General features: G+C 53.9%; 2 protein-coding genes and 1 pseudogene across 2 annotated transcripts; all 3 read left to right on the plus strand.

Annotated features, from left to right (window-relative positions):
- Positions 1-7,588: 7,588 nt before the first annotated feature.
- LOC136457672 (protein NETWORKED 4A-like) lies at positions 7,589-10,433 on the plus strand (annotated as a pseudogene).
- Positions 10,434-11,813: 1,380 nt separating this feature from the next.
- LOC136460229 (uncharacterized) lies at positions 11,814-12,365 on the plus strand. The gene has a single exon (XM_066460016.1). It carries the CDS (start codon positions 11,814-11,816, stop codon positions 12,363-12,365), a length of 552 nt encoding a protein of 183 aa, XP_066316113.1.
- A 6,952-nt stretch (positions 12,366-19,317) lies between these two features.
- On the plus strand, positions 19,318-21,457 carry LOC136457673 (pentatricopeptide repeat-containing protein At5g66631-like). The gene has a single exon (XM_066457692.1). It carries the CDS (start codon positions 19,351-19,353, stop codon positions 21,319-21,321), a length of 1,971 nt encoding a protein of 656 aa, XP_066313789.1. The 5' UTR covers positions 19,318-19,350; the 3' UTR covers positions 21,322-21,457.
- The last annotated feature ends 1,399 nt before the right edge of the window (positions 21,458-22,856 follow it).

Below are 22,856 nucleotides of genomic sequence, written 5' to 3' on the forward strand. Positions count from 1 at the left end.
CACGCTTGCAACTGGTCCATCAAGCCAAGTCTTGTCTTGATCTTCTCCACCTTGATCACATGACTCAATGTCATGTCTCATGTGCAATAAGCTCCTTCATCATCACATGTGTGAGCTTTGCAACATCTCCAAGCCATTTTCACCTTCATGGCATATGTTGCTCACATGCATGTACTTGTGGACTAATCACCTGTGTATCTCACATAAACACAATTAGTCTACCTAAGTTGTCACTCAATTACCAAAACCAAACAAGGACCTTTCACCTTGGCTGGCATTGTAGGTTGGGTAGGAGCTGAGGGTCAGGCTTAGGTTTTCCATTGATCGGGAGCCTAAGGCTCGAGCAAGCCCCTGAGCCCTGAGCAGAGGCCTTGGCGTGCTTAGGATTGGGCAAGTTCCTTAGTCGGAGGGTTAGCATGAGCATACCCGATGGGTATAGCCCCCGAGCCCTGGGCGTTCCTAGGGGAATCGGTCGGGGGGTCTCTTTGGTCGGGAACCATAGATCCCAAGGCTTAACATACCTATATGTTAGGATCTCATCAGGCAACCTCCACCAACCACCTAGCTAGATCCTCGCTGGTCTACCACAACCCCGCCACCTTGGCTTATGCAGCAGCTAGTTGCTCCCGAACACCTGAGAACAAGAAGGGAAAAACTCAGTGTTACCCTCATCAAGATGCAAATCGAACAAAAAAAAAGTGGAGTTTAACTCACTAGCAAGCTCCACCTGAGTCACCGCCACTGCAGCCTTCGCCTCGGTGACCTCCCCATCTGCGGCATGAAGCACCGCCTATGCGACCAAGATGTACTCCCTCAGTCGCCTTCCCTCCCGAGTAACATCATGAAGGGCTTCACACGTCATGTCGGCCTCCTGCACCACGACAAGAACACCTTCTCCATCACTGCCTCGTCGCGACAGAAGCTACGATGATGACGGAGCACCCCTGTCAATGGGGGGCCTTGGAGCAGGGCGCGCCATTGAGATCGCCCTACGATAGATGATTCGTTCAAACCGCCCCTCATCCCAACACGGCTGAGGGTTGGATTCACACTTACCCGAGTCGCGCCAGCTCAACATAGAGACAAATAGGGCCCTAGAACACGCACTTCCTGGTGGCCCCCTCCTCCATCTCCACCCTCACACGCTTGTCGCCAGCCATGGATGATGAACAAAAGCTCAGGGGAAAGCACGATAGACGATGGAAGGTAAGAGTATAAAAACTATGGCACAGATTTACTAACTCTCTTCTATTTCCCCTATTTTTATAGGTAGGGGACATGCACGACCAATGGAATTCCAAATATCTCTCCGAGCGGTGTCATCAGTTAAAGCTAGGCCATGTCCCCACGGAAATGAGCCAGCGAAACTAATGCCTCAACTTCACCGAGAAGGGATCCATCCGCGCAACCATAGGAACCATGGGGCCCACTGGGCCAAAACCTGACATACCATCACCCGAGCCGGTGCAGGCAAGTGACCTAACACTCAGGTCGAGTACTCGGCCCGGCTCACCCTCGCAGCAGGTGTAAGCGGTAGTGACTCATTCACTATCGACCCTGCCCCTACTAAGAGTCAGAGGGTATTCGGGAGGGGCACTAGTCTAACCCTAAAACCTCTGACACTCAGTGTCATGTAAATCTCCCAATGCCCAGATGAGTTCGAAGTACCTTGTTTCAGTGGATGTGTGCCCCTTAGTGGGAAACCAGAAAACTAGTTGGCCCATGGCTATAACCAAAGTACGAGCTCCTGGAATCTAGAAAATGAGTTTCATGATGTGCCCCGCTGGTCAGGCTTTGTCCTGCCGCCCCTATTCATTAAGACGCGAACATTCACTCGTTCTACCCCATTACCAGCTCAAAGAGTAATATGCGCAACTGCCCATAGCTGCTCACGAGTTCGTTACTTACCCATAGTAGTTCCCCACCCGAGATGCTGTTATATTGGCCTCAGGGCTCCGAGACAATGACCTCACTTTTTCCACTAATAAGGCCCATGAAAATTCGAGATTTGTTATTTAACAGGTCTCGAAGAAAAACATGACGCCCTTAGTGTTTGTTAACAAACGACATGAATCGAGTCACCCAAAAACCAACTGGCATAGTGACACGCAGACAATGGCTGTGCGACTACCCCATCCTCATTATTCTTCTACGACTAGGACTTAATGATACGCAATCACTAGTTACAAGCCCGAATACCTCAAGAACCGACTTCTCGAGTACAGAGGTGCTATGACCCTACCACGGAGCCTACGGGCATCCTAGAAGCTACGCTTCCGGTTATCGAGTGCCACCACCCGAACGAGGCATTGACAACGTCCCGAGGGCTACGCCCAGGAAACTATGTTTCCTGATGTTGGGTGTATCACCCGAGCTAGGCGCTTACATCTACTAGGGAACTACATTCCCTTATGTACGGTGTACCGCCGTCCCACTCGATGCTTGAAGAAGATTCTCGCTACCCAAGAAATGCTCTTGGTACTCGAACGACAACATACTGGCTCTCCAATACTTGAGAATATCAAGCTACGCTGCTCTAATCCTCGGTACCCAATGAAAATGCTCGCTGGTACTTATAGTACACAGAACTTGTAGGGGAACTTGCGACGTCCCGAGGGCTAAAGCTAAAGCTATGTGCTAGCTTATCATTAAGTCCTACGGGGGCTACTGTCAGATATATGGGCCAGGGGTACCTACACTGCCTGTATATGTGACCATCACCAGGCTATCGGTCCAGCAGCTATCAAGGAGGAGACCCGCAAGGGCTGATGCCATCGACCAACGTGGAGATCAAGGCAAACCAGGGCGAGTGTATCTGGACGATAGCTAGGATCAATCTGTTGCGCATATCATGTAACAAACTAGGAACATAATCTGTTAGTCGATCACCCTCTTTTAACTCTACCTCTCCTGCGTATATAAAGGAGGATAGGGACCTCGGGCTCGGGATTCATCTTCCACATTTTCCATCTACCTTGTAGCTAGGAGCAACAACCCCTGTAATTGAGCATACGAATACAAGAGCAGCCGCACCACTGGAGTAGGGTTTAACGCGCACCATGCCCCGAACCAGTATTTATCTATGTGTCTCGTGTGCTACCGTCTACATTATCACGTTTATAGGATATTGCCTGAGCCAAATAATCCGATAATAGCCGTGCCAAAATGGGGCCTTAGAGTTTCCACTGCACCTCTGTCTGTACAAGTCCGCCCGCATCTGGTGCCCACCCCACTTTGCCTGCCCACCACGCCGCACCCACTCCTCCAAAACCTCGTCGACGCCGGCATGGTCGACGATTCGAACGTCTTCGACGGCACGGGGGACAACAACGACGACCTCCTCTGGGCGCTCATCAACGTGGACCTCCCTAGCAGAGACCTCGACCTCGGTGTGTGGAAGCTCTTAGCCATCGCAGCGCTCTCCTTCACGGCGTGCCTGCACTGCTCGAGTGCCTCGTTCAAGCGGCAAGGTTGACATTTGCGCAGCGCATGTTGCAAGCTTATGTTTCACTCAAGTATTTCAGATGTTTCATCTGGATGTTGCAAGTGTTTCATCTTGATGTTCAAAAATAGATCGTGATGTTGCACATGTTGCAATGGCTATACACGTATGTTTCAAGTGTATGTTCCAAATATTTCATCTGTTTTTTCAGACGTTCATTGCAAGTGTTTTATTCGAATGTTGCATATATTTCACATGTATATTGCAAGTGTTTTATCAGAATGTTGCGTATGTTTGCAATGGTTTTCAAGTGTTTTGTAAGCGTTTTAGATGCATGTTGCAAGTGTTTCTGCTGTTTTCATATGTATGTTGCAAATATTTCATCTAGATGTTTCCAAAGTAGATCGGAGTGTTGCACATGTTGCAATGTGACTCACCTTGCCACAACCTGCTTGGGCGCCATGCATGCGCGTGGGGGAGTGGAGGGATGGAGCGCTGCTTGGCAGTGGGTGTGGAAGAGGAGGGCGATGGCGGCAGGGCGTAGGCGGTCCCTGTGCAGCATGCAGGTGCGACAAGCGAAGGGGGCGCGGGGCGTTCGAACACAGGTGCGAAGTGGGGGCGCATTTCCTAAGAGCAGCAGACGCTGTCATCAGGCGCTGAAACGGACTGCAGCCACAGGCGTCCGGGCACTAGTAGTGGCGTTTTTTCCATATACAACAAACTAGTGTCGTGCCCAGATGATAAAAGTGACCAAAGTATACCAATTGAAGTGCCATTTGAAATAGCTCGGGCCTAGGGGGTCCTATTTCGTTGCGCATTAGCGGACGAAGCCAAAGCCCAAGCCTGTGCTGGGGGACTTAGGCAGGCCTCCCAATGGTGTCCGGACCGATGATTGTGAAATTAGATAGCACCAAGATTTTTTTATATTAAAACATACCTGTATTGAAGTTAAGGATACAGTACAAAAACTCGTACAAATACAGATACGGTGAGGTAGGATACAGAGGACAGCTGTTCCACCTTAATTGCATAGAGGCCCTTGACAAACAAAGAAATTACAAACAGGTCCCTAAGACCTCCACACACTGAAGCTTCCTGAATCCTCTGCCTCCGGCCGCTGCCAGAGGCCACCAGAAGCCATAGCCACCAATCCCAGGTTGGAAGGAGCTCCATTGCCACATGGCTTTAAGAAGAACCACAATAGACACTCGCCATCTTGAACGAGATGAAGCCAACGTTGAAAATCCATCGGTCGGGGAGACACCGCAAGCTCCGACAACCTTGGAACCAAACTCGCCAGCGACGATTGAAACTATCGCGGGAAGACCGAGTCTGCTCCACTCTCCAAGCTTCCACAAGATCCAAAGCCGTCTCTGCATCTACAGAGCAAAAGGTCGGCGGACATACCTCCCACATGGGACGACAAGTCGTCGGTGGACTCCTGTACAGAGGCTCCACATAGGAAGCCCCTCCTCCACGGGCTCGTTGACGGCGCCGGAGTGAAGCACCATCAAGACGCAGAAAAAGCACGAGAGGACCTTATTCCTTGACGCCGCCGCTGCCGTCTCGACGACGTCGCCGGAAACCTAACCCTAGATACCCTAGGACCTAATCTACACCGCCGGACAGAGAGCCACTGTTCCCACACACATCCGAGGGCCAGAAGGCCGCCGGAGGCGGAGGGGAACTGCGACCTCACCGGCGGGATCACGAATCACCTCCCTTTCTCCTCTCTCAACTGTAGCGGGGTCGGGGTCATTCGAGAGCGAGGTTAACTGAGGAAGGCGGAGCGATGAAATCAAATAGCCTGGAGCGGTCTGAACTCCGGTACATCATCGTTGAAGCGAAGGAATATTTGTACTATTTGCGGTGTTGGTGGATTGGAAATTCCAAAAGGTAAGGAGAGAGTGCAATTTGGTGGCTCACGAGCCGGGTCAATTAGCTAGGCGAAACACCCATACGGTAATTTGGTTGAGACAAGCACCTGCGTGTGTCTTAGATCTTTTGAACAATGATTGTAATGTTTTGCTTGGTTAAATAAAGCTCTCTTTATGCTGAAAAAAAGAAGAAGAAGCGTCATTTGAAGCAGCTGGGGCCTCAGAGCAGGAAGCCTTTTGGCCCATTACAACAAGCTCGTGCTCAGCGGCACAGATGGCAAAACTGGCCCTCTCAAAAAAGGAAAGATGACAAAACTGGCCCAAGTGATAATTGAAGCGGCTGAAAACGAAGCAGCCTCTCTCTCTCTCTCTCTAGGAATGCATCTATTCTTTTTTTAAAATCTGCTAAAAACTATTTTAAAAAAAAAGAAAAGAAAAGAAAACGAATACTGAAGAATGGTTTCAGTCTTACAGAGATTACGGCACAACTGACGGAGATGCTGCTATATCCCTGTCTCTGACTCGTCCACGCTTTTCCTCCATGATTTGCTCTCTCGACTCGGTCAGTGTTTTTGCGTCTCAAGGAAAACTACGTACGTATTTGTGTTCGCAACTAAGCACGAGGTAATGCAATAATGCTCATTCCATGACCATGACACGGGGGCACATGGTGCAGGTTCAGAGCAAAGCACAAGCAGGCAGACAGCACATCTGCTAAATTACAAGGAGATCTGTGCCGGGTCTGGAGTCCTCTAACTATTATATTATATATAATCACCGGGATTCACCGGCCGTATCAGATGACCGATCGGTTTTTAGATCACTACTACTAACACCAGCCTGAATCCATTCAAAATCCCCTCAATCCCTTTGAATCTCCTCGGTTTATGAATTAACCGAACAATCCCTCACGATTAGTGTCCGGTTCGTTTGTGCTGGTTTGTTTTATAAACCATGACTGAAAGTATTGTTGACGTGTGAAAAAAAGATACTGTTCGTTGACTAATAAGTCATGACTTATAAATCAAATACAATCGATCCAGAGGTTCCGTATGTTTCCTGCGCTGCAACTCTTACCGTTACTCGGTTATTACAGTTTCGGGCTTCAGTTTCTTGCCCATTCACTTGTCCAACTCCCATTGAAATTCGCAACAGGCTTACGTTTCTGGCATCAGTTTTTTTTAAAGCTAGTATCAGTTTGGAGGAGCGCTTTTATAAGAGTCACGCCATGTCCATCCTTCTTGCAGAGCATCTGCACCCTGTTCGTTTATGCTGAACTCTTTTTTTTTCATTTAGCAACTCCGAGCCCAGAAACTCCAAGAACAGCAGTTTTTTGAACAAGGTACCGTATGTAGAAGCAAAGATTCAGCCGGTTCGACCGGAGCTGAAACGATCGTATACGATCGTGGATTATTATTGCTGGCTAGTTTGGTATAAGAGAAAAATACTACTCTGGCTGAAAATTTACGATCGTTTACGACCCAGCAAACAGGCTGATTATCGCGTTTTACCGATTCATTCGTACGAATTCCACATTTTGCATTCCACGGGAACAATCCAATTCAACTCAACGCAAGCTGTTCACAGACACCCTCCGGTAGTCCGCCTGCCATCTTGCAGCAACTTTCTTTATCATTTCCCCCTTTTTTTCCCCCTTTTTTCTAGTAGAAAAAATGCAATCTTGACCACAACAATCTCACACCACATGGCTGGCGAGCGGCGACAGGTCACCATGTGCGAATATTTATTCCCTGTCTTCTGTCTATTTCTGCCCCATATCCCTCTCCGCCTCCGCCGGGGCCCTGCCCATCTCTTCCTCCTCTGGCCGTCTGGCGGTCTGGCCTACCACCAAGAACTCCTGGCGCTGCGGTCACACTCCTCGTACTGTCTTCAACAGGAACCATAGCCACCCAAACCTAAAATAAAATAGACAGGAAGAAATTTAAAATTAATCTCCAACAAATTAACTATACAAAAGATCTATTTTAGATTATCTAAGAGATATAACTTAAATATGGACATCATCTCTCTTAAAAATTCATTTATAAAAATAATTCTCTTTTAAATTTTATCGTTGAAGAATATGTATTAAACTTTTTACCGGTAGGGTTATCCAAAGGAAGAATGGATTTTATTTGGAGGTGTCGTTGGAGATAGCCATTGTGAACAAAAAAAAAAAAGGTCCATGCTGCCTCCCCCTTTCGCTTCCTTTTTCTCCCAGCCATGTGAAAGCAACAGTAGTAAGTACTCCTAGATCTTGGATTCGTATCATCACTCCACCAGGAGTAACGCACGTAGCAGCAGGAGTCGGTGGGCAGCAGCCGCTTCTCCTCGTGGTGCCCTGCATGTTTCACAGCTCTCCCACGCGTTTGCTTCAAGCATTGACCGGGGACCGAATCCAGTCCACCTGCCTTTTCGGCTGTTCCTGACCCCTTCCCGTCATCTTCCCCACCTGTCTCTGCAGGAGCTTGCGGTTTGAGCGCGCGGATGTGGCGGTGGCGGTCGTGACCGGCGCCGGAGATCTTGGGTGCGTGAGAGATCCTGGGCTGGGCTCTATCTCTGAAGGCGCCGCCCGCCACCCTGTTGTTTATCCTAAGGTGAGTTTGGGCTGCTGGTGCTGCTTCCTTCCTTGTTGCATAATCTGCTCTGTTTCTTTCTAGTTCGTAATATGTTTCAGTTTATTGATTGATGGATTCAGTTAAAGTTTGGAGATGAGGTTTCCTTCCTAGCTAATCCTGCTGCATTATGAGGCCATGGTTGATTGGTTCTCCTTTGATCTGGCCTTGCTTGCTTTAGTAGCGACCTCCATTTCTTTCTGAATGCATTCCTTGGGATGAAACATCCAGTTTTCTATGTCTTTGCCAAAAAAAAAAGAGATATTGGTAATACAAGCAGAAATCATCTTGGAAAGACGGACACCTGTGACTGGTTTATTTTTATTTTTACTGCACATGTTACTGAGTCCATTGCTCTAATGAACTGAACAACTGATCTCCTGTACCATCGTACCTTTGTTTGAATTGGAACTCATTATATCATATTCCACCTAACAGGACTAGCTACCTTCCAAGGATTTGTACACTAATCTCTTGATTCGGACTACCTTCAATAGTAGGCTGCTGGCATTATTGTCTATTACATGCTGATGCCGCACTATTCTAACCTTGATTACTTAATGCTGAGTTCACCTCAAATGTTGCCATATTCATTTTTTCTGTATTATAAACAAATCAGCTCTCATATTTGTGACTGCTATAATTACTGTTACTGGTGCTGCACATTCTCAATTTTCAGAGAGTTTCTTCAATCCGATACCACTTCTAGCTTCCCTCAAAGATTTGTGAACTATGAAGCCACCTTTGGAGAGGAACCCTACAAAAAAGCGCCACTCTTGGTGGTGGGACAGTCACATTAGCCCTAAGAACTCGAAATGGCTTGCAGAAAATCTCGAAGGTAAGCGAAACAACAGCCAACAAATTTGCTACGTGCTATTTTTAGATTTAGATTTGCTATATGTGCTATTCCTGGTACTTGGTACTAGTCATATTATGTCAATGCATGCATAGGTACAGTACCATTTCTGATTGTCTATTTCACAGAGATGAGCATAAATGGATAATAAACCAAAGGAAGTGCAATATTTATACTTTCCATAGTACTCTGTCTCCGTATGTACATACAAAATATCTTAGTTACAGTAGCATCTTCTGATCTGAACCCGTTGGCAAGATTAGGATGTCATGTAAAAGATGTAGTACATACTTTCCATTGGTAGTTGCTGTTCGGTTTGTATTTGTACATGTGTATAGCCTTTTGTGAGTGTTCCTGGTAACATAATAAAAGGCAAACAGGAGTACACGTTTAAATTTAGCAGAAACTGGCAGTGGAGCGAAAGTAATGCTGCTTTTGAGTACGCGCATATAAGAAATTGTGTATGTCCCACTGTGTGATACTGGTTTTTTTATGTTTTTATCAATTCTTCCCTGAACTGAAACATGCAGAAATGGACAAGCAAGTGAAGGAAATGCTCCAGCTGATCGAGGAGGATGGCGACTCCTTCGCTAAGAAAGCTCAAATGTATTACCAGAGGCGTCCAATGCTCATCACCCATGTCGAGAATTTCTATCGTATGTATCGTGCTCTAGCTGAGCGCTATGACAATGTAACCGGTGAATTGCGCAAGAACATCCCTACTAGGCTGCAGTTGACGGGATCTTTAACCAGTTCAGAGTATGGTTCTGAGCTGCAGAGGTCACCCTCACCATCTCCTGAGCCATTACAGAGGTCATGGACAAGGGAGCAGAGTCCTAGAGCTGCTGGCTTCGACTTCTTCCTGAGCAACAGGAACAATGACTCACCTGCCTCCAGGAAGGAACCTGAGGACTTGGCCTCACAGTCAGAGTCTGATGCGAAGTCTGAAGATGGTGACGATAATGGCATTGCCTACACGCTGCATCAGAGAGTTCTCGAACTAGAGGACGAACTCAATACGACAAACCAGAAACTACAAGATGCGAATGAAAAGCTTGAGGTTTTGGAGGAGAAGAGCTTGAGGTGCCATTGTGATTATAAAGAGAATGGAAATGGTGCTGAGCAAACTACAGAAGTTTCAGACAAAGAGAGGGAGCTGGAAGCTGAAATTGTCAATCTCCAGGAGCAAGTGGATTCAGCAAGAAGGCAATTTGAAGAGGCATTGTCTGAAAGAGATGGAGAAATCAGCAAGTTAAAGCAAGAGCTTGCTGATGCTTCTGAAAAAGTTGCTGCAAGAGAAGCACGCTAATGGCCTGCAGTTATCTGAGCTGCAACAATCAGTTGAATACATCAGGTCCAAACTAGAGAAAGTTTCTGAGAGAAACTACTGGTTGAGAACAAGGTTAGGAGTTGGAGGCAACAAATGCTGAAGCTGATAAGTACGGTCACGAACTAACCAAGCTGCTGAGAAGCTTTCAGAGGAGAAGTTCAGGCATGAAGCTGAGATTCTCACGATGCGGCAGAACATTGAAGATCTGAAATCCGGAATCGAGAGCCTTGCTCGAGAGAAAAACCTGCTTAAATCATGGTTTGATGACTTGGAGCAAGTTGTGGGGCGAGGAAGGAGCATTTTCGCGGAGTAGTAACCAAGTTTTTATCCAAAAGCATCAGTAGCTAGACTTTAGCAAGTTAGCAACATTTTATTCTATTTTCTCATACGCGTACCATCTTGCGAAATTAAGATATGTCGGTGTACTTCTCTTTCCTTTGCTGGATCTTTACTTAGACGTGATGGATATTGGATGGTAGTGATGTACTGGCAATATATGAGATATTATACTGAACCGTACTCCACGGCAATAAAATTCCCATGGTGTGTCTAAAAGTTCTGTCTCAATGCACGTTCAGTCCAATTACTGCTACTGTTCGTATTGTTTGAAAACCTGTTATGACGGGCCTCCAGTACAACCGACGATAGCCAGCTAGTGGCTAAGAAGGCACCCGCATGGGCTGACCTAGGACCCGGATTAGTTTCTATTTTTTAGAGATCAGTTTCTATTTTTAGGAGAAAAGAGATTATATATATATATAGGCTGTAAGACACTTTGGAAAATTAAGCAAGAGCAAACCTAATTGCTCGGCTTCCTTTAGGGAGCCGGGAGATTCCAGAAACCCGCATAGCCGCCATACTCTTCCCCTCGCGCGTCCCTGTCTCTCTCGCACGAGGAATCACGGCGCCTCGCCGCCGTTCGTCGTCGTTCAAACCTCGCCCCTCATCTCCCACTCGTACAACTTGCGATCGATCCAGGGTAGGAGTCGAGTTCCTATCAACCTGGTATCAGCAGTCTCAGGTTCGATGTCGACTGCCCATCCCTCGCCAGCGGTCTCCGCGTCCTCGACCACCATCGCTGCAACCACCGCGCCCCTGCCCTCGTCGTCCTCGGCCCTCGTCACGGCGTCGGGCCCGATCGCGCCCTCTGCCGCGGCTACGGCGCCCGTCATGTCCGCCGAACAGATGACGGCGGCCATACTTGACCTGGGGCGGGCTGTGGCGGGCATTCATGCCTTCCTCGCTGGTCCGCACGGGCCGCAGCCGCCGGACCCAGCCCCTGTTTCCGCAGCAACCGGCGCTCCCGCTGCCCTACAGCCAGCAGGTCCTGCCGGCGCCGCCGACTGCCGTCCGTCCAGCACGCTTCGTTGGCGCCAACCCTGACCGGCGCCGCCGTCCGCGGTCGCGCCTGCTGCGGCTGGGTACATCTACGGCATGCCCCACGACGGCGCGACCTCTTCCGCAGCACTGATCGCGCCGCCGCCTCCGCCCCACGGCGTGCCGATCACCCAGATTCCGTTTCCCCGATCGCCATCGCGCATTCCGGGCTGGACTTCGGAGCCGGCACCCGTCTACACCACGGCGAGTGCACATCCCTACGTGCCGCCGCTGCCTTCGTCGGGGCCAGTGGTTGCCCACGGTGGGGTGCCCGCGTCAGGCGTCCTGTACGGGGGCGTAGACGGACCACTATTCCATGGGGGCTCGCTGCAGCCTTCTTCATCGTCGTCCCCGGCACGCGACGACACTGCCGGGGGCGCTGTTTCGGTCATCGGCCCAGGAGCCTCCACCGCCGAAGTTTTACAAGCTCGAGTTCCAGACATACGACGGCTCGGCCGACCCCCTGAACTGGCTCAACCACTGCGAGCAGTTCTTCCGGGGCCAGCGGACGTTGGCGTCCGATCGGACGTGGCTTGCCTCCTACCACCTCCGGGGCGACGCGCAGACCTGGTACTATGCCCTGGAGCAGGATGAGGGCATGCCGCCGTGGGAGCGTTTCCGCGACCTCTGCCGTCTGCGTTTCGGTCCACCGCTGCAAGGTAGTCGCCTGGCTGAGCTCGGCCGGTTACCCTTTACGTCCACTGTGCAGGAATATGCGGGCCATTTCCAGGCAGTGGCGTGCCACACCGGGGACCTCTCTACCCGTCAGCGCGCCGAGCTATTCGTAGGCGGCCTCCTAGACCATATCCGGGTGGACGTGGAGTTGCGCGCTCCGCTGGATCTTCAGACGGCCATGTACTACGCCTGAGCGTTCGAGCGGCGCACGGCAGCCCTGCAGGCACTGCCGGCCGTGCGCGGCGCTCGCCCTCCGCCGTGTCCCGCGCTGCCTCCACCAGGCCGTGCTCCTGCCGTTCCCCACGTACCGGCTGGTCCAGGGCCGCGGCGGACGCCGCAGCCCCGGGCGCGTGGCCTTTCCACCGCCTTACTCCAGCCGAGCAGTTGGAGCGCCGTCGTCAGGGCCTCTGCTTCAACTGCGACGAGCCGTACGTGCCGGGCCACGTGTGTCAGCGCCTCTTCTATTAGAGGGCGCCGACTACGTCGACGACGACGCGGCGCCCGACGCCGGCGCCGCAGGCGCGCCCGCGGCCGTGGAGGCGGTGCCAGCGGCCCCGGACGCGGACGCCAACGCGTTCGCCATTTCTCTCCATGCCTTGGCCGGTATCCGCACGGAGAACTCCATGCTCCTCCCTGTGATGGTGAAGGGGGAGCGCTTGCTCGCACTGCTCGACACCGGCTCGACGCACAGCTTCATGCAGGGCGCGACCATGCGACGCCTCGGCCTCATTCCGTCAGGGGGTGACCAACTGCGCGTCACCGTCGCCAACGGCGATCGCCTCCGCTGCGAGGGTGTCGCCCGCAACGTACCCATCAGCATCGAGGGCGAGTACTTCTCCATCACCTGTGTCGGTCTTGACCTCGGCTGCTTCGTCTTCATCCTCGGCATCGACTACCTGCGGACGCTAGGCCCCATCGTGTGGGACCTAGGAAGCCATGACGATAGCCTTCACGCGCCAGGGACGCCGCATCCTCTGGCGGGGTGTGGGTGGTGCCGATGGGGCCGCCCGTGCAGCGGCGGTGTCCGCCGACACCCAGCAGCCCCTGCTGGACCGTCTACTTCAGCAGCACATCGCCATCTTCGACGAGCCGCAGGGCCTTCCGCCGGCTCGCCCCTACGACCACCGCATCCACCTGCTGCCGGACACGGCGCCCGTCGCCGTACGACCGTACCGCTACCCCCAGCTCCAGAAGGACGAGCTGGAACGCCAGTGCGAGGCCATGCTCGCCCAGGGAATTATTCGGCCCAGCACTTCGCCATTCTCGGCGCCCGTCCTCCTCGTCCGCAAGGCGGACAAGTCCTGGCGTTTCTGCATCGACTACAGGGCCCTAAACGCCAGGACCTCGAAGGACAAGTTCCCTATTCCAGTAGTGGATGAGCTCCTTGACGAGCTCCATGGGGCCCGCTTCTTCACCAAGCTCGACTTGCGTTCGGGCTACCACCAGGTGCGGATGCACCCCGACGACGTGGCTAAGACGGCGTTCCGCACTCACCACGGCCACTACGAGTTCCTGGTGATGCCGTTCGGCCTCTCCAACGCACCGGCGACGTTCCAGGCATTGATGAACGACGTCCTTCGCCCATACCTACGGAGGTTTGTGCTGGTATTTTTTGATGACATCCTGATCTACAGTTCCTCGTGGGCGGAGCACCTCCAGCACGTCGCCATCGTCCTCAGCGAGCTTCGAGCGCATCATCTCCACCTTAAGCGCTCGAAGTGCTCGTTCGGGGCGTCGTCCGTGGCCTATCTGGGTCACGTCATCTCCGGGGACGGCGTCGCCATGGACGCCGACAAGGTGGCCACGGTCGCGGCTTGGCCACAGCCGCGGTCGGCTCGCGGGCTGCGGGGATTCCTCGGACTCGCGGGCTATTACCGCAAGTTCATCCGGGAGTTCGGTGTCATCGCCGCGCCCCTCACTCGCCTCCTGCGGCGCGACGCGTTCGCTTGGGACGCCGAGGCCGAGACGGCCTTCCAGGCGCTCAAGCGCGCCCTCACCACCGGGCCGGTGCTGCAGATGCGGATTTCGACAGGCCATTTGTGGTGGACTGTGACGCCTCCGGCGCGGGGTTCGGCGCCGTCCTTCACCAGGGCGCGGGACCCCTAGCTTTCTTCAGCCGACCGTTCGCGGCGCGTCACCTCAAGCTCGCGGCGTACGAGCGCGAGCTAATCGGCCTGGTGCAGGCCGTGCGTCACTGGCGTCCATACTTATGGGGACGACATTTTCTTATTCGCACTGACCATTACAGCTTGAAAGTTCCTTCTCGACCAGCGCCTGTCGATGGTTCCACAGCACCAGTGGATCAGCAAGCTGTTCGGGTTCGACTTCACTGTCGAGTACCGGCCAGGACGCCTCAACACTGTGGCGGATGCGCTGTCCCGCCGTGACGCAGAGGAGGCCTCGGTGGCCGACGCCGGAGCTGCTGTCCTGTGCGCCTGCTCCGGGCCCTCTTTCGCCTTCGTCGACGACGTACGCCGCGCCACAGCGACCGCAGCGGACGCCCAGAGCCTCCGGCAGCGCCTGGACGCCGGCGAACTCCAGGGCCCGTGGCGTTTCGACGACGGGCTTCCTTCTGCACGGGAGCCGCATCTTCGTCCCCGACCACGACGACCTGCGCCATCAGGCGCTGCTCCTGGCGCACTCGGCAGGACACTGAGGGCGTCCAGAAGACCCTCCACCGTCCTCCGCGCCGACTTCTACATACCCGGGGACCGCACTCTGGTACAGGACTGGGTGCGTGCTTGCGCGACGTGCCAGCGCAACAAGACGGAGACGTTACAGCCGGCGGGGCTGCTACAGCCACTGGAGGTGCCGTCCCAGGTGTGGGCGGATATCTCCATGGACTTCATCGAGGGCCTTCCCAAGGTGGGCGGCAAGTCCGTCATACTCACGGTGGTCGACCGCTTCTCCAAGTACGCGCACTTCATCGCGCTCGGCCACCCCTACACCGCGACGTCCGTCGCCCGCGCCTTCTTCGACTGGCATCGTGCGGCTTCCACGGGTTCCCGTCGTCTATCGTCAGCGACAGGGACCCCGTGTTCACGGGCCACGTTTGGCGCGACCTGTTCCAGATGGCGGGCGTCAAGCTACGCATGAGCACAGCTTTCCACCCGCAGACGGACGGGCAGTCCGAGGTGGTGAACAAGGTGATAGCTATGTATCTGCGGTGTGTAACAGGGGATCGTCCGCGTGCTTGGGTGGACTGGCTGTCGTGGGCGGAGTACTGCTACAACACCTCCTTCCACACCGCCCTCCGCACCACGCCCTTCGAGGTGGTCTACGGTCGTTCCCCGCCGCCCATCCTGCCGTACAAGCCGGGGACGGCCCGTACTGAGGCGGCTGCCGTCCTCCTGCGCAACCGCGACGAGATCCTCGCCGAGGTGCGCCAGCGCCTTCTACAGGCCCAGCAGCTCGCTAAGAAGACCTACGACGCCCATCACCGCGACGTGGAGTTCGCCGTGGGCGACTGGGTCTGGCTGCGCCTCTGCACAGGACGGCGCAGTCCCTGGACCCCCGTGCCAAGCGCAAGCTGGGTCCCCGCTTCGCCGGTCCGTTTCAGGTGCTGGAACGCATCGGCAACGTCGCCTATCGCCTCCAGCTACCCGAGGGCGCTCGCATCCACGACGTCTTCCACGTGGGCTTGCTGAAGCGCCACCGCGGCGACCCTCCGTCCGCCCCTGCGAACCTTCCGCCGGTGCTAGATGGCCGGATCCTTCCTCCACCGGACCGTGTCCTGCAGGCGCAGCAGCGGCGCGGTATCTGGCGCCTTCTCGTCCAAGTGGCAAGGCCTGCCGGAGGAGGATGCGACTTGGGAGCCGCTCCAGGCGTTCCGCACAGGAGTTTCCCACCTTCCAGCTCGAGGACGAGCTGTTTCAGCAGGCGGGGAGAGATGTTATGACGGGCCTCCAGTACAACCGGCGACAGCCAGCCAGTGGCTAAGAAGGCACCGCATGGGCTGGCCTAGGACCTGGATTAGTTTCTATTTTTTAGGAGATCAGTTTCTATTTTTAGGAGAAAGGAGATTATATATATATAGGCTGTAAGACACTTTGAAAAATTAAGCAAGAGCAAACCTAATTGCTCGGCTTTCTTTAGGGAGCTGGGAGATTCCAGAAACCCGCCATACTCTTCCCCTCGCGCGTCCCTGTCTCTCTCGCACGAGGAATCACGGCGCCTCGCCGCCGTTCGTCTTCGTTCAAATCTCGCCCCTCCATCTCCCACTCGTACAACTTGCGATCGATCCAGGGTAGGAGTCGAGTTCCTATCAAAACCACTGTTCATTCCTAAGGGCGCTTCAAATGTTCAAAGAAGCTCCGGTGGAGACCTGCTGAGGCGCACATCATTCGTGTGCAGGGGAGGATGAATGTTGGTGGGGGTGCTCACCGGCACTTCATCATGGTTCCTATCAACGACGACATGTCCTGGAGTAGCTATGTCAAGGCAGTTTTCAATGGGACTGAGTGGAATTGTCTGGAGATTTATGTTCAAGCAGAAAGGCGTTCCTCTGCAGAGGCCATTTCCTCAGAGCCGGCACTAGTGGCTACTGAACCAGCGGAGGATGTACAATACCAAAATGCCCAGCCTCAACATCAGGGTTCTTTTGCTGTTCCTTCGATGGAGACTGTCAGTCCCCCAAATGAGCGTTCTCAGTGTGCTCAGCTACAAAAGCCTAGAAGGAGCACAGGACCTATGCATACAATGTTGGTCAGTTTGCAGATGCAGAGGTTCAGTCTGGTCAAGGTCAGAATGGAGCTTCAGAGACCATTGACACAACTCCTTATCCTTTGATTGGGTTGTATGATGCGGATAATCGTGCTTGTGCTTTAGCATCAGGCCAGGTTGATAAAAGAGAATCTATAGCATTTGTGTTGTGCTGTATATTATTGTCAATTTGTCATCTCATAAATAATAACGAACCACTGATTTCTATCTTCAGTTGTTTGACACAGAATATAACTGAGCTCAATCCTCGTACTCGTGAGCCTCTTCGGTTTGACAAAAGGTATGAATGTTACCTTAGGCCAGCTGGGCTAATGGTGCTGGTGAACTTCTGAAAGGCTGGACTACCCTTGATCGTGCACTTCTCTCTGCACTATTTGATAGGTGGAGACTCGAGACTCACACCCTTCACATGCCCTGTGGTGAGGTCACAATCACACTACAGGATGTTGCAATGATTCTTGGACTTCCTATTGCTGGTTGTGTTGTTGCTGTAAACCCAATGAAGTCCCAGAATGAATTTGTTGAGTTATACCTTGGCAAGACACCGCCTCCACTGGATAGGCCCTGTCCTGGGTTGAGGGTTTCATGGGTCGTCAGGGCTGAGTTTAATAACTGTCCTGAAGATGCTGATGGAGAGACTGTCAAACAGCATGCCAGATGCTATGAGCACTTCACAAATGAGTTTGACTTGTTAACAAATGACCAGGTTGTGTGGTGCCCATACAGGGAGGAGGAGGATCGGGTGAAGGAAATGCAGCTTGCCCCTATATGTATCCAGGATTCTAATTTATGGTTAACCCAGGCACCTCTAATCTATATTTCTATATGGTGGAGTGGAGGTTTACACACCTGAGAGAGATGCGCCAATTTGGTCTCCATCAGGCCTGCCCACTGCCTTTACGTGACACTAGTGTGGAACTTCATTGGTATGTTCAAAAGATAATCATGTTAAAAATATTTTTCTCCTTTGTTTCTGTGTGTGGTTGTGTTACATGTAGTAAGTTAAAGATTTACCCGTAGGAAGTTACTGATCATCATTACCTTGCTGATCATGCACTTTTAGGCCTTGTTTGAATGTCCATATATCCACCTTAATCTATGTGTGTTTGGGTGGGTTGGGCGGAATTAATCCCTAAGGCCTTGTTTGGATGTAGTCGGATTCACATCAATCCACATGTGTTGGGGTGGATTGGACTGGAGAAGTAAATTTCACCCCAACACATGTCGGATTCAAGTTTGGATCCACCCCACCCACCTCAACACATGTGGATTGATGCGAATCCGACAAATATAGTATTTTCGTTTCTGCTTGGTGATGATCCCTAGTGATCCGCATCTTTTACCAAGACGAGAGTATATATAGAAATACAGATAGTTTTGTTTATATGGCGTTGCGTGGATAGGAATTGATTGTTATATATATGGCATTCTGGGGATAGCAAAGGTGATATTTTGGTCGAGAAGATTAATTTCCTTTGATCTACAGCATATACACGACAACATGCACGTACGGTGGACGACTAGCCGTGGCAGCAGCGGGCATCATCGATCGACGACCATGGTGCCATCGGTGGCGGCGTCAACGACGAACCGGGAAGAAGCGACGACGATGAAGCTGAAGCCGCAGGTCGACGAGGAGGAGAAGAGGAACAAGCAGATTGTTATTCCCCATGCGTTGCAGTGGATAATGGCGGCGTCCTCGTCGTCGCCGCAGACACTGACGATCGAGGAGGCGAACTGGGTTCTGGTTCTGTGCCGTCTACATGCTGCCTCTCTGCATCGGCGTCACCTCGTTCCTGGCCTACGAGTTCCACTGGAACGACCACGTCTTCCCCAGAAGCGCGCCGTGGCGGCCGCCGGCCGTCGTCGCGTGGGGCGTCTACATGGCGCTGGTGATGGAGTCGTTCTTTTTCATGTCCCTGTTCCTGCCCCGCGCGCCCGTCGCCCTGCGGGATGCTGTCGTCAATGTCGGCGTGGGGTGCGTGGTGGATCGTCATCCTGGCGGCATGCGTTGGCGGACACACCTGGATGGGCGTCGTCCTGGCTTTCGTCTTCGCTGTCCTCTTCACTGCTGTCCTTGCGCTCTGGGTCTGGCTTGTTCGCACCTACACCTAGCAGAGATCATCGATCGGCTTATTATTAGCTAGACTAGAAGAAGATAGATTTCATTACCATACATACAAAGTTATAAAGGGGAATTTTTGTCTTAGAGAAGGAATAATGTCCATGCGTTAGTTTGTAACAGGAGCCAAAAGTTAGAAAAAAAACAGAGATCGATAATTATCTAGTGGTCACTGCTTACTTGTGAAGTTGACTTGTTTGACTAGCAAAGTTAACAGTTCTGAAAATTTCATATTTGAAATTCTAAGAAGACTCATAGTCAAAGCCCATTTTGAATACCGTCCATCTTCAACAGTAACGTTGATGGATCGAAAGGCCCAAGAGGCGACAGCCTTATGGGCCGTGAAAGCGCCGATGCAAGAAGTGCCGCTGCACTACTGCTTCCGCCTCTCAGCCGCCGCCGGCTGCGACTCTCCGCCGACGCGATGCCCCCGCCGGCGTCGCCCACCACTAACCGCGTCGCGCTCTACCTCCGCCGCGCCCGCCTCATCGACTCCCTGCGCGTCCGGCTCCGCTCGTCTTCCCCTTCCTCACCTCCTCCGCTCCCACCCGACGACCATGTGGTCGCGCTCCACGCCATCCGCGCGGCGCCCACGCCGTCCTGCGCGCTCTCCCTCTTCCGCGCGCTCCCCTCCCAACCGCCGCCGCCGCTCCCGCTCTACCACGCCCTCGCCTCCCGCCTCGCCTCCCTCGCCGCGCTCCCCGACCTCCGCGCCCACCTCGCCTCTTTCCCGCTCCCTGCTCCGCCGCTCGCGCGCCTCCGCCTCCTCGCCACCGCGGGGGACCGCGCCTCCGCGCTCGAAGCCTTCGGTTCCCTCCCGGCCGCCCCGCGCCGGCCTGCGGAGGCGCACAACGTCGTCATCGAACTCCACGCGCGGGACGGCGAACATGACGCCGCCGTCGAGGCGTTCCGCCGCATGATCCGCGAGGGTGCGCTCCCGAATGCACGCACCTACACCGTCGTCATCGCCCACCTCGCCTCCGCGGGGTTCGTGGACCAGGCGCTCGAGGTGTTCCGCATCCTGCCGTCGCTGCGCGTGCGGCGGACCACCCGGCAGTACAACGTCCTCGCCGAGGCGCTTGCGTCGGCAGATAGGTTCGACCAGCTTCGGTGGCTCGTCCGTGAGATGGCAGCTGTGGACGGCGTCATGCCCGGGCCGCAGATGCGCGCTGCCATCGCCGCCATGCGGGAGGCTGGCCACATCGATGGCACGGAGGATTTCGTCGAGGAGCTTTCACCCAACGCAAGGATCGGGTACGCCGTGGACGACGTCGAGGGCGAGGGAGACAGCGAGGCGGAGGACGACGAGGAAGGCGAGGACAAGGACAGAAGCAACGGAGAAAAGCAGACACTGAAGCCATGGCTGGACCCACGCGAGCTCGCCAGGGCGTTGGATGGCTGGGACTCGCGGGAAGTGGCCGAGCTCGAGGACGCCGGGCTCGTCTGGACGCCGCGGCTGGTATGCAAACTCCTGCGCGCGTTCAAGAAGGCCGAGACGGCGTGGGAGTTCTTCTGCTGGGTGGCGTGCCGCCCCGGCGGGTTCGCGCATGACCGCGACACTGTGGCGAGGATGGCCACCATCCTCGCCCGCACTGGCCACGTCGAGCTGGTGGAGCGCCTGCTCGCCAAGGTGCGCGCTGACGGTATCCTCCTCCCGCTCTCCACCGTGCGGCTCGTCATCGACTTCTACGGCCTCTCCAAGAAGGCCGACGCGGCGGTGAGGGTGTTCCGGGAGGCCGAGTCAATCTGCGCCCCCATCTCGGGGCCCAACCTCGCGCTGCTCTGCTCGTCTCTGCTGCGGACGATGACGAAGTGCCGGAGAGGGGCCGACGCCATGGACCTCCTCGAGGAGATGATGGCCCGGGGAGTGCTCCCGGACCTGCAGACCTTCTCCGGCCTGATGGAGCACCTGGCCAGCGCCGGCGACCTCAAGGGCGTGCACCGGCTGCTCGGGCTGGTGCGGCACTGCGAGCTGCAGCCCGACGGGTACATGTACAGCGTGCTGGTCAGGGCCTACTGCAAGCGGGAGCGCGCGGCGCTCGCGCTGAGGGTGTTCGACGAAATGCGCGCCGCCGGGGTCGCCCCCGACGCGCCCACCAAGGCGCTGCTGGTGAAGAGCCTGTGGCGGGAGGGGAAGCTCCGAGAGGCGGCGCTGGTGGAGGAGGGGTGTGAGGAGGTGGTGGGTGGCCTCCCCGAGGCGTCGCCGGGGCACGTGTGGACGGCCAGCGCCGCGGACTTGAAGAAGGTGCTCGACATTTACTCCGGCTGCCTAGCTCAACCTGCTGCTCAGGCTTCAACGGGGTGATGCGCCGGTGCCAGCCGTTTGGTGCTCAGTGGGCCTTTGGGTCCGGCTACTAAAATTTATTATGCGTGTCGAAAGGATGTTGTACGGGATGTTCGAATACTAATAAAAAAACAAATTATATAATCCGTCGACACTTCACGATGAATTTTTTAAGCCTAATTAATCCGTCATTAGCACATGTATACTGTAGCAAAACATTGTCAAATCCTAGACTAATTAGGCTTAAAAATTCGTCTGGTAAATTAATCGCAAACTATGCAACTAGTTTCGTAATTAGTCTATATTTAATACTTCATATATATATCAAACATTCAATGTAACAGTGACTAAAATTTAGGCCCTTAATCACATACCGGAAGTCAGATTCCAGAATGGCAAACTCGTCGTGGCAACATTTGGATCGGTTGCTCGTTCCAGCGCGGCTGCAGAAGAGCGGCAGAAGCATGGCAGAGAGGAGCCTGTGGCAGAACGGAAGAAGCATTGCGCAAAGGTCCTGTCTCGAGTGCCAGAGTCGGGCACTGTCTCATTGATGCTCTACCTTCTGCGATACTACTGTAGAATTTGTTCAGAGTCGTTTCAAAAGAACAGAACGTGTTCACTGCTCAGCGTCATTTTCAGTACAAGTGAAGTATGAGTTTTTTTTTTCTAACGAAGCTGTTGAGATCAATGGCTTAACAGATGCCTTGGTTCCCGGCCACCGAATGCCACACCACAATTCTGGTGGCACTAAAAACCTGCAAGCTATTTTGGTTGGTGACAAGACAAAGGCAGCCATGGAGTGTGGCGAGGAAGTGGCTTTAGATGTTTGAGAAGTTGTAAAACTGCCGGACGTCCGGACGGACGCTGCATTCGAACGCCCGCGCCTACAATCATTTTTCCGCGTCCTTTCGAGCGCTCATATAGGGCTTGCGCCACCTCGAACGTCACCAGCATAGAGAAAGAGAGGAAGGAGGCAGCGGATGCCCAGCCAGCACCAAGAAGAGGAAGAGACACCGAGGCGAGGCAGCAGAAGGCGACGAGGGAGATGTAGCACCCGATCTACTTTTGAAACATTCAGACACAACATGTCGGGTATCTTAGAATGGGGTACCCCAAGCAAAACATCAAATGGGTCGCTAGAGTCCCATCTAAAAAATAAATAATAATAAAAGCTAGAAGGCAAGTCGTGGGCCCCTCACCCGCCATGATCGAGCCCACTGGGTCCTCCTCCTCCTCGCCTCGAGCCCCGAGCAGGAGGTCTCGGCATCCTGACGCAAACTCCGCTTCGTGCGAGGCTCCCCAGGAAGGCCTCAGCAGGGAACGCCGTCTCCGTCTCGCCCGAGGCTCTCCACGGAAGGCCTCGGCAGGAGGCGCGTTCTCCATCTCACGCGAGGCCTCTCGCCCGAAGCCTCGGCAAGGAGCCTGATCTCCGTCTCGCGCGAGGCCTCTCGCCCGAAGCCTCGGCAAGGAGCCCGATCTCCGTCTCGCGCGAGGCCTCTCGCCCGAGGCCTCGGCAAGGAGCCTGATCTCCGTCTCGCGCGAGTCCTTATTCTCCA

This window comes from Miscanthus floridulus, chromosome 6 (genome assembly GCF_019320115.1).
Source record: "Miscanthus floridulus cultivar M001 chromosome 6, ASM1932011v1, whole genome shotgun sequence".
Classification (NCBI taxonomy): domain Eukaryota; kingdom Viridiplantae; phylum Streptophyta; class Magnoliopsida; order Poales; family Poaceae; genus Miscanthus; species Miscanthus floridulus.

Excerpts from the sequence above, each read along its gene's own strand:
- LOC136460229 (XM_066460016.1), top strand. The coding sequence starts at position 11,814 with ATGGGGGCTCGCTGCAGCCTTCTTCATCGTCGTCCCCGGCACGCGACG.
- LOC136457673 (XM_066457692.1), top strand. The coding sequence starts at position 19,351 with ATGGGCCGTGAAAGCGCCGATGCAAGAAGTGCCGCTGCACTACTGCTT.